Source organism: Oncorhynchus mykiss, chromosome 27 (genome assembly GCF_013265735.2).
Source record: "Oncorhynchus mykiss isolate Arlee chromosome 27, USDA_OmykA_1.1, whole genome shotgun sequence".
Taxonomy (NCBI): Eukaryota; Metazoa; Chordata; class Actinopteri; order Salmoniformes; family Salmonidae; genus Oncorhynchus; species Oncorhynchus mykiss.
Window position 1 is genome coordinate 20,414,483 of NC_048591.1, and position 11,801 is coordinate 20,426,283.

Consider the following 11,801-nt stretch of genomic DNA (forward strand, 5'->3'; position numbering starts at 1 on the left):
AACTGGATCCTGGACTTCCTGACGCCAACGCTGATCCTCAACACTGGGGCCCCTCAAGGGTGTGTACTTAGTCCCCTCCTGTACTCCCTGTTCACCCATGACTGCGTGGCCAAACACGACTCCAATATTATCATTAAGTTTGCTGACGACACAACGGTGGTAGGCCTGATGACCGACAACAATGAGACAGCCTATAGGGAGGAGGTCAGAGACCTGGCAGTGGTGCCAGGACAATAACCGCTGCCTCAATGTGAGCAAGACAAAGGAGCTGATCATGGACTACAGGAAAAGGCAGGCCAAACAGGCCCCATTAACATCAACGGGGCTGTAGTGGAGCGGGTCGAGAGTTTCAAATTCCTTGGTGTCCACATCACCAATGAATTTTCATGGTCCAAACACACCAAGACAGTCGTGAAGAGGGCACGACAGCACCTTTTCCCCCTCAGGAGACTGAAAAGATTTGGCATGAGTCTCAAGATCCTCAAAAAGTTATACAGATGCACCATTGAGAGCATCCTGACCGGTTGCATCACTGCCTGGTATGGCAACTGCTCAGCATCTGACCGTAAGGCGCTACAGAGGGTAGTGCGTATGGTCCAGTACATCACTGGGGCCAAGCTTCCTGCCATACAGGACCTATATAATAGACGGTATCAGATGAAAGCCCAAAAATGGTCAGAGACTCCAGTCACCCAAGTCATAGACTGTTTTCTCTGCTACGGCACGGCAACGTTACCGGAGTGCCAAGTCTAGGACCAAAAGGCTACTTAACAGCTTCTACCCCCAAGCCATAAGACTGCTAAACAATGAATCAATTGGCCATCGGACGATTTACATTGACACCCCCCCTAATTGTTTTGTACACTGCTGCTACCCGCTGATTATTATCTATGCATAGTCATTTCACCCCTACCTACATGTACAAATGACTTCAATTAACCTGTACCCCCACACATTGACTCGGTACCGGTACCCCATGTATATAGCCTTGTTATTGTTATTTTATCCTGTAACTTTTTATAATTTTTTTACTTTAATTTATTTGATAAATATTTTCTTAACTCTTTTTGAACTGCACTGTTGGTTAAGGGCTTGTAAGTAAGCAAGCATTTCACGGTAAAGTCTACACTTGTTGTATTCAGCGCATGTGACAAATAGTTTGATTTGATTTGATTAGTTAGCACCTGCGCACCACTCTTGACAGAGTCATAAACATCAAGCTACAATGCTTGCAGCTTAACCTCCAGTTAGTGGAATGAGCACTGTGCTCAACAATTCACAATTCCTGTGGATAGAAATGTAAAGTGATCAAATACATAAAGCCATGTTTAACACTAAGACCTGATCAATGAAAGTAACTAAACAGAAAGATTAACAGTTCTGGATTTGATCAAATTAAGTTGGATCTTAGACATTTTTTATACAGGACTTAACTTTTAGTGTTTCACAACCAGTAAAATATTAAGTATATAATACTTAAAAATACATCAATACAGCAAATAGTTGCCACATTTTTTAAAGTGGAACTTGCATAATATTTTTTACAGTATGTTTTTGTATCCAACTGGTCGCCTTTTTGTCTTCTTTTTGGATTACCTGGCTTTTAGACGCCTAACTTCCACGGACCTTATCACAACATTGTCACATTGTTAAAGAGATGTTAAGTTAATTACTTACAGTATTATGTTGCTCTTGTGTATGAGTCTGTAAGAAATGAGTACCAAAATGTAGGACCTCTCTTCAAGAGGGCACATCAACTTATGTGGTAGACTCCTTATCAGGACTTGTCTCGCTGACAAGTGGTTGGTCCAGTTCATTTGGGTGTCCATTGGGGTCCAGTCCTTTGGGTGTGGTACACTGTTGTTAGGCTTGGGGTTAGATAAAGAGGAGGAAGATGTTGTCTGTCCTGCTCCTCCCACTCACTCACTAGACAAGATGGATGGCATTGCTGTTGTTCTGGAAAAATAAAATAAAAATACAAAATAAACCATTAAAGTTCATCCTATCCTAATTTAAATAGCTTAATATTGATACCTGAAATATTACGTGAATATCTTAATCTAACACTATGTCTTCATATGTAGTCTATTGGTATGCCATCATCGTTAACTAATTCAGCTAAAATAATGATATCTGAGATTTGAACTCACCCAGAAAGTATGTCTTAAGGTGTTACCTCACAAGTGATCATTGACCAGACAAGACAGTATAAAATACCAGTTTGCTCATTCACTCATTTCTTGTCTAGTCTTGATTCTAGATAGATAGAGTAAGCATGCATGGCAAAACTGTCAAGTTCATTAACATATGATACTTTATGGTGTTATATACTGTACCTTTGTATGTACAGTACCAGTCAAAAATGTGGACACACCTACTCATTCAAAGGTTTTTCTTTATTTGGACTATTTTCTACATTGTAAAATAATAGTGAAGACATCAAAACGATGAAATAACACATATGCAATCATGTAGTAACCAAAAAAGTGTTAAACAAATTAAAATGTATGTTATATTTGAGATTCCTCAAAGTAGCCACCCTTTGCCTTGATGACAGCTTTGCACACTCTTGGCATTCTCTCAACCAGCTTCTTTAGGTATGGCTACTGTTTAAAAAAAATTTTAAAAAAATGTACCTTTATTTAAGCAAGTCAGTTAAGAATGAATTCTTATTTACAATGACAGCCTAGGAACAGTGGGTTAACTGCCTTGTTCAGGGGCAGAATGACAGATTCATACCTTGTCAGCTAGGGGATTCGAACTTGCAACCTTAGCCCAACGCTCTAACCACAAGGCTACCCTGCCGCCCTGTCATGATTAAACCTCAGGTGATAGGTCAGTGAGCTGCTGCCATGGTGTTAAACCTCAGGTGATTGGTCAGTCAGCTGCCTCTCTTCTGGTATTTGTTTTGTATCCTCTGTTGTACCGTTATAGTGTTCTGTGATGTTAGACACGTTTCTGTCTTCCCTGTAGAAGGGGGAGTGTGAATGAACATTACATTTTATAACAAGAGTCTCTTAATCTCTGTTACCAGGAAAAAAAATGTAACTCAGGCAAATATTTATTGTAAATGCCATACTTCTTGACGTTTTCAAACTTCCAGTCCTTATAGAACTCCCTCTTTTTCATCAGGTAGAGAAGAATCCAGTCACAGAGCCAGGTCCCCTGCAATAAAACGAGGCCCATGAACATATACAAAATAAAATAATATTATACAATAAAATATACAGAATATACTATATACCTATATTGCAGAGGAGGCTGGTGGGAGATGCTAGAAGAGGACGGGCACTTTAGAATGGCTGTAATGGAATACATGGAACGGCTACCATTCCATTTCTACCATTACAGACATTACAGACCAGCCTCTTCTGTGAAATTGATATGTATAGTCTCAATACGAATGTCATCTTTTCAAAAAACAAGTTGATCTGAAAGTATTGTTTTGACTGTACAGGTATGTGCAGGTCGGTTGAATAATACTTACACCACCAATACAAGCTAGTCCTGAGCCTATATTGATAACGGTGGGAATGATACAGAACTTTCCAGCCTGTAGTAGAAAATAGAAGAAAGTAACAATAAGGGAGTCAAAACATCAGGAAACAAAATAGATGCATTCATCCTGAAAAGCCATATAATAAGAGATATTTCATACCTTTCCATGCACCATGATGTTGATGCGTATGCCGTACACTTTGAATTGTGTTCGGTAGACTTCTCCAGACTCATTTTTGTAATACCGAGCATGTCTGTTATGAGAGTACCAAAAATGTGGAAGATTGAAGTATGACTTCAAATTAAGTAGTATTTGTCGACTATTTGTCAACTTCTTGAGTGTGTGTGTGAGTGTGAGTGTGCACGTGATTGTGTGTGTGTGTGCGCAAATGTGTGTCACCTGAAGTTGAATCCTGTGGACTCTCTGGATGCATTAATGTCAATGCGAGTAAAGTTGTACCGTGGCTTGCATTCTGAGTGATCTCTGTCAAGGTCACACTTCCACTTAATTAGAATTCCAATTGAACCACCCTGGAGAGAGAGAGAGAGAGAGTATTGATAGTAAAATGCTCTATTATTTACATTATTTTTATGTACAAGTATTTTGTTGTTGGCTTACTCTTGGATGGTATGCACATCTTACAGAGTCTACATTTAACTGCTTAAAGTCATTTTAAAAAAACATCCTCATCCTTATCAACGTCATCATCAATAACAACCACAAATACACTTTTCAATTGTGAAAACTGACCCTCAAAACCATGTCCTGAAAGCTGTGTCCAGTCCGGTAAACAATGTCTCCCAGACGAAATATGGGGCAGTAGGGTTCAAGGAGCTCATCATAGTGACATTTCTTCAGATGGTATTTGTCAGCTGTGTCCTGAACATTGGCCCTCATAATTGGGTGAAACGTTTCAAAGATAAATGTTTTTATATCAAATTGCAGAAAGTTAACTCTCTGAAATACTTCAGATTAACCGATTAAAAGACTCCAGCTCTAGTTTATACATTTAAACATTTGAAGAAAACTCTGTCAGAAATCCATCAGTCTGTCTATTTTGTATGTGTTTTTAACATAGATAACTTACTTTGAGAAACTGAATTTGGGAAATCTGATGAAATTCTTTATGAAGATTGTGAAGTTTTCAGCTTCTCTTAAAATAGACATGTGTTTATGTCCATCCCTGAAGAGATGAAAGGGAAGGAAGATTACTACTGTGTACACATGCTCATGTGTGTGTGTGTGTATGTGTATGTGCGTATGTGTATGTGCGTATGTGTGTGTGTGTGTGTGTGTGTGTGTGTGTGTGTGTGTGTGTGTGTGTGTGTGTGTGTGTGTGTGTGTGTGTGTGTGTGTGTGTGTGTGTGTGTGTGCGTGCATCCATGTATGTGCCTGTGTGTGTGTGTGTGTGTGTGTGTGTGTGTGTGTGTGTATGTGCGTGCATGCGTGTATGTGCCTGTGTGTGTGTAGGATACGGACCCTTGTTAAGGTAAGGGGTGGCGGTTGGGTGAGGGGTGGAAGAGGATACGAACCCGGATTAGGGTAAGGGTAGGTGGTAGGGGGAAGGGTTAGATATCTCTAAATTGAATAGAACAAGAAAAAATATATAAACTGTAATTGTATATTTAAAAAGAAAATGTATGTATAAAATAACATATGGTAATGTCTGATTGGAGTCAGTTGTGCACGGCTATGTCGGGATAGTGGAATATGTTGGGTCAGTTTCAACCTTGGAGCATTTTGGACATGGGTGTGTCTGTGGTCCATTTGGCCTCTTTCACAGCTTCCTTCAGTAATGGGTAATGCATGGCTCTGTTGATGAACTTCTGACCAATGATTGACTGAGTCCAGATATGTTGTGGGTGTAATGATTACTGGGGTACCTTGGTAGTCTGTAGGGTATTGTTATTGCTATGTTTTGGATTGTCAGTAGCCAATTAATCTGCAGTGGTGAGGCTGTTATCCAGGCTGGTAGGGTATATTTAAAGAGAGATCGGATGTAGCTGATATAGACTTTAAACACTGTCTGAGGTGATTTTCTATATTTTCTTCCGCACATTGTTTTTAAGTGGTTGAATCTTTTTCGTCCCTTACTCTCTTTATGTTCGCGATATGTGTTGTTCAGTGCATGTTCTTCTGAAAGGATGCCAAGGAATTTAGCCACTTTTTCTACATTCATTAATTTGCCATAAAGCTTGATTTCAATGGGTTTCTTTGTTTTTTGAATGGTGCGTCTTGTAAAGAGGACACATTAAGTATTTTGTGGGTTCAGCTTTACGCACCACATGTAAGACCATGTCTCTAGCTCAAGTTTTTGGCAGGAAGTTGAGGACATCTGGACCAGTAGAAGAGGTTGTCAGCAAACTGTGAAACTTGACCTATGGTGGATGGGGGTTAATAGATGTCTAATATATATAGCAGGAATGCCATAGGACTGCCCCCTTTGGGACACCTGCTTCAGGGGTAAATGGTGGGGATATTGCTGTGGAAGCCTTTACTTTATTTGTGCGGTTGTGGAGGAAGCTGGTGTTGATGTTTTTGATGGAAGGTGGTAGTTTAAGTCTGCAAGTCCATAGCACAACTCATTATGCCACATCTTGTTGAATCCCTTTTCTATATCTAAGGAGACGACCAGGGTAAAAAATGTTTTCTTGAAATTTTGGAGAATTTCTTCTGAAAGTCTTATCTGTAGTTGATCTTGTTTTTCTGAAGCCAGCCTGATGGACTCCAAGAAGGCCCATTTCCTCAGTGTGGCTGCTCAGTCTTTGGATGAGTACTCTCTCAAACAGCTTTCTTACATGGCTGAGGAGGCTGACTGGTCTGTAGCTTGTGATGTATGGGTCTTTATCAGGTTTGTGAATCATTATAACAACTGCAGATTTCCAAGGCAGAAGGAAGTGGTGTAGGTATTCATTGGGTGCTTGTTTATTGAGTGTGCTGTCAATGTTGTCTACCCCAGATGTTTAGATTATTTTTTTAAATTCAAATGGATCTTAGTTTCTTTCGACAGTGACGGATCGGGGTGGATTCTTCTATTTATTTAAACTTAATATAACTAGGCAAGTCAGTTAAGAACAAATTCTTATTTACAATGACGGCCTACCAAAAGGCCTCCTGCGGGGACAGAGGCTGGGATTAATAATAAAAAAGATAGGATAAAATACACATCACGACGAGAGACACCACAACACTACATAAAGAGAGACCTAAGACAACAACATAGCAGCAACACATGACAACACAGCATGGTAACAACACCACATGACAACAACATTGTAGCAACACAACATGGCAGCAGCACAATATGGTAGCAGCACAAAACATGGTACAAACATTACTGGGCACAGACAACAGCACAAAGGCAATAATGTAGAGACAACAATTCATCATACAAAGCAGCCACAACTGTCAGTAAGAGTGTCCATGATTGAGATTTTGAATGATGAGATGGAGATAAAACTGTCCAGTTTGAGTGTTTTTTACAGCTCGTCCCAGTCGTTAGCTGCAGCGAACTGAAAAGAGGAGCGACCCAGGGATGTGTGTGTTTTGGGGGCATTTAACAGAATGTGACTGGCAGAACGGGTGTTGTATGTGGAGGATGAGGGCTGCAGTATGTACTGTATCTCAGATAGGGGGGAGTGAGGCCTAAGAGGGTTTTATAAATAAGCATCAACCAGTGGGTCTTGCAACGGGTATCCAGAGATGACCAGTTTACAGAGGAGTATAGAGTGCAGTGATGTGTCCTATAAGGAGCATTGGTGGCAAATCTGATGGCCGAATGGTAAAAAAACATTAGTCGCCCGAGAGCACCCTTTCCTATAAATTACGTCTCCGTATTCTAGCATGGATAGGATGGTCATTTGAATCAGGGTTAGTTTGGTAGCTGGGTTGAAAGAGGAGCGATTACGATAGAAGAAACCAAGTCTAGATTTAACTTTAGCCTGCAGCTTTGATATGTGCTGAGGGAAGGACAGTAGTGACTACCTCAAGCTCTAAACCCTCAGAGGTAGTAATCACACCAGTGGGAGAGGGGCATTCGTCTTACCAAACCACATGACCTTTGTTCTGGAGGTGTTAAGAACAAGGTTAAGGGCAGAGAAAGCTTGGTGGACACTAAGAAAGCTTTGTTGTAGAGCGTTTAAGGGGCCAGCTGAGTATAAGACTTTATCATCTGCATATAAATGAATGAGAGAGCTTCCTACTGCCTGAGCTATGTTGTTGATGTAAATTGAGAAAAGCGTGGGGCCTAGGATCGAGCCTACTGGTCTACTGGTGTCGGGAGAGAGGTAAGTGTCAGGTGTGAGGTAAATATTGTTTTCTGTACTTCTCTATCAACAAGGTCAAAGTGAGGGTCATTGCGGCAAGAGTGGACATTGTGTAGGTGTTTTCTGAATAGTATTGCTTTTGCTTTGTTATCTTCTAGTTGGTCTTGGGACTTCAACACAGGTATGATATTATTAGTTTTGTCTCCGTTAAAACTTTTTGATTTTTCTGCCTCCATGCAGCTTCTGCAAGGCCTTAACTACAGGCTTCAATATGCAGTGAACCAATGGGAATATTTGCATTCTCTCAAGGGGGGGTGACAATCAGACTCGAGATGCTCCGTTTTTTCTCCTTTGTTACACTCCAGTGATCATCGGCAATGCTCCTATGAAGCCCTCGGTGACACTCCAAAACAAAACGTAAGGGAAATTACACAAAATACACACATAAAAAAGACTGAGAGCAAGCCATTTCCTGGTAGAATGCAAAACATTTTCATTAGATTTTGTGATGACACACTTACTGTGGTTGGTGGCAACTCTCAATGGGGCACCAGCTATATATCTCACACGTACCACTGGATTTCCCATTGTCTCTCAAGCAGCGGCCTGTCCTAAATCCTACAGAAAATTATATTTTATGTTTGTGAAGAGTAAAGGAGACAGTATATATAATTTCTTGTTTCAATTTGTTTCAATTCAATTTGAGTCTTCAAAGATTGCTACCATGGCCAGTTTTCACTGACTCTCCCTTTGCACAGTCTTTATCTCCCTTACAGTGGCCATCCGGCACATCAGGGCTCTGTGAAACAATACCAAACAAACTGGTATGGTTTAACAAATACAGACCAAATACAGTGTATATTTCACTTTTAAAGGGTGATTAAAGGTGACAACACAAAGCAAAGAAAGGGAATTTCCTTACCTCAGCACAGTTGCCCAACTTCTGGTTTGGTGTCTCTATAAAATTGGTAACAATGAAAAAAACTGCATCACCCTATAGGAAAAAATTAAAGAGTGTTAAACCAGCCTGGTATCAACTGATAAGCGTCAGTGTGGCACGCATTTGCAGAAGAATATAGGTCACGAGACACGACACTTAAGTCAATACATTATATTCAAAGCGAAAAGATATGCATCAAAGTATTGATGCATTAATCAATGCATTGCATTCAAGGCAAGAAAGTTAGTGATAAAGCTGCAATGGGTATATTGGTGAAATACTCTGCCTGCCTGCCTGTCTGTCTGTCCGAGTCTTTCATCAATATACCCATTGCAGCTTCATCACCAACTTTTTTGCCTTGAATGCAATGTATTGACTTATCTGTGTGTCAATCTACTTAACGCATATACACATACACCTCTCTCTACTCTCTCCCACCTCCACAGACAGGATATTGAAGCATAGATAGGCATCAGGGTATAAGTGAATACATTGCATTCAAGGAAAAATAAATCATTGGGGATCCACATAATTGGATAATTGGGGGAAAACTCAAGCTCTGTGAGTGGATAAGTCTGTCTGTCTGTCTGTCTGTCTTTTACCCAATGCAGCTTTATCACCAACTGTATTGCCTTGAATGCAGTGTATTGATGTATGCATCAATATCCTATCTGGAGAGGTGGGAAAGAGAAGAGTGAGGAGGGAGAGGGAGATAGATGAGAAGAGGGGGTGTGAGGGAAATAAGGACAGAGAGAGAATGGATATGGGAGGAAGCAGAGAGAGAGAAGTAGGTGACTGCAGGAGGGAGGGAGGGAGGGAGGGAGGGAGGGAGGGAGGGAGGGAGGGAGGGTGGGAGAGAGAGAGAAGGAGGGAGAGGGGGAGAGGGTGAAGTGGGTAAAAGATTGGTGAAGGAGAGAGAAGAGAAGGAGGGGGGATAAAGAGGGGGTAGATAGAGACAGAGGCAGGCAAAGAGATGGATACAGAAGGAAGGTGGGAGGGAGAGAGAGAAGGGAGAGATTGAGATTAGTGAATAGAGAGAGAGAAGAGAGAGATTGAGATTAGTGAATAGAGAGAGAGGGAAACATGCCTGTCTGTGAGTTTATATGTCTGTCTGCCTGTGTTCCTGTCTGAGTATTTTTTATTGATTTACCCATTGCAGCTTTATCAACTTTTTTGCCTTGAATGCAATGTTTTGACTTACAGTATCTTTGTTCATCAATCTACTTGAAACATATACAGTTATATGAAACATATACAGTATATTCATCAATGAATATATTGTGGCAAAATTATACCAGACTGATGCTTATCAAAAATATAATGCTGGATGGAAGGATCTTCATGATAGCTAAAAATCTCAAGCTTCATAACTTCCTATCAAGATCTAAATGCATATTCTCATTAAATTAATTGAGATAAAATATTGGCATGCAGATGCTGTATAGACGTTTCACCATTCATGATTAACAGTGAGAAAAATGAAGGGAGAGTGACCACAAAAATGTGTGCATAAAGGTAAACAAACACATTCAACAGATGTGATACAGAGTTTATTCTCTGACGATGAGGCTTCCGGGGGGAGGGACGGGGTGGAACGGGGCGGTTACCATTGGAACCGCAGGAGGTGCAGGAGGTGAGATATATGGCCAATATTCCACAACTAAGGGCTGTTCTTATGCACACTGCAACCCGGAGTGCCTGAATGCAGCCATTAGCAGTGGTATGTTGGCTATATACCACAAACCCCCGAGGTGCCTTATTGCTATTATAAACTGGTTACACCAATGTATTTAGAACAGTAAAAATAAATGTTTTGTCATACGTCTGTATACGGTCTGTTATTCAGTACCAAGGCTTTCAGCCAAGCTGCATTCAGGGCTCAAACCACCCAGTTTATAATTATATTTATTCTAGCAGTCAAGCACAGTGGATGAGATAGAAATAAGACCAAACATGGGATTGTAGTTAGTCTGACCTGGGGTGGAATGACATAGTCCACAGGCTCCCACACCATCCGTCCGGACTCTGCGGTGTTGGTGACCGCCACTCCCTTCAGTTTGGTAATCACAGCGCTCTGGATAGATTCCTCCTTGGCCTGGTAGGACTTCTTGCTCAGGAATACATACCTGTGTAGACCAGGAGGACAATATAGCTATCTCAATGAGGATCAAAAAAATCTGCTTAAGTTTAGAATTATACCAGACTGACGCTTATCAAAAATATAATGCTGGATGGAAGGATCTTCATGATAGCTAAAAATCTCAAGCTTCATAACTTCGTATCAAGAAGATCTAAATGCAGGTTGGAGCTTACTAGGGGTTTAAAATATTGATTGGAATATATTTTACACGTTACGTTTATGTGAACTAACAAATATATGGACTAGATTGCATTTGATTAATAACATTTAATATGCCCTTAGATCATTATAAGGGGATACATCTTGAAAATTTGGAAATTAATTTGTTGAGTTCCTTACCCAACAAGGTATCCAATGATGGATAATTGTATAACTCTGTACAAAGTGCCGACTCTCTTGCTTTCTGCAATGATGAATTTTCCAGTCTTGTAGTTAAGACAGGAAAGAACATTTGAAAGAATTTTGCTTTTACAGCTATTGGAAGCCATTCCCCGGCCGTGATACTGTAAATTTGAACACAACAGTCGGTTATACAGCTACTGCAACCCTTGAACCCACAGAAGCCATCACAGTCTAGAACTTGTTCATGGGTCCCAAAATGACCAGAGCAAAATTAACTACATTGGGAATCGTTCCGATGTTGATTTCATAGTATTTTCAGTGTGCTAGTGTAACACTCATTATATTGAAAATATACATTAAAACTCACATAAAAAAATATAATGAAATGAGATCATAGTTTAGTTTCTTACCCTGGTCTCCGAGATTAATTACATCTGGATACAAATTAAAATCTTCTCTCTGCCCATCAGCTTTCATACTACAAACAATGTAATGATGACATCATTTCCTTAGGTGATATATCTATTCAGCCAATGAGTTTCAAGGGGCATGGCTTTTAAATCTTCTGAAGAGACAGTTTGCGAGGGGAGGGGGGGGGGATTAACAGCACACTGT

General features: G+C 40.4%; 1 protein-coding gene across 3 annotated transcripts; it reads right to left on the reverse strand.

Annotated features, from left to right (window-relative positions):
* Positions 1 to 2,595: 2,595 nt before the first annotated feature.
* Positions 2,596 to 11,704, reverse strand: LOC110507735 (P2X purinoceptor 5). Of its 3 annotated transcripts, XR_002471172.2 has the most exons (14): positions 11,597 to 11,704; positions 11,184 to 11,347; positions 10,680 to 10,830; positions 8,687 to 8,758; positions 8,488 to 8,563; positions 8,286 to 8,382; positions 4,587 to 4,682; positions 4,250 to 4,391; positions 3,899 to 4,029; positions 3,659 to 3,752; positions 3,488 to 3,553; positions 3,245 to 3,371; positions 3,080 to 3,165; positions 2,907 to 2,967 (listed from the first exon to the last, which is right to left on the reverse strand). XR_002471172.2 is itself a non-coding variant. In XM_021587941.2 (13 exons), the coding sequence occupies exons 2-13, from the start codon at positions 11,330 to 11,332 to the stop codon at positions 2,859 to 2,861; spliced, it is 1,251 nt and encodes a 416-aa protein (XP_021443616.2). In that variant the 5' UTR covers positions 11,333 to 11,347; positions 11,597 to 11,704; the 3' UTR covers positions 2,596 to 2,858. The 3 variants fall into 3 exon arrangements, 2 of the variants coding, with proteins under 2 accessions (XP_021443616.2, XP_021443615.2); XM_021587941.2 differs by lacking the exon at positions 3,245 to 3,371 and having other exon boundaries at positions 2,596 to 2,967; positions 3,659 to 3,734; XM_021587940.2 differs by lacking the exon at positions 3,245 to 3,371 and having other exon boundaries at positions 2,596 to 2,967.
* Positions 11,705 to 11,801: the final 97 nt, after the last annotated feature.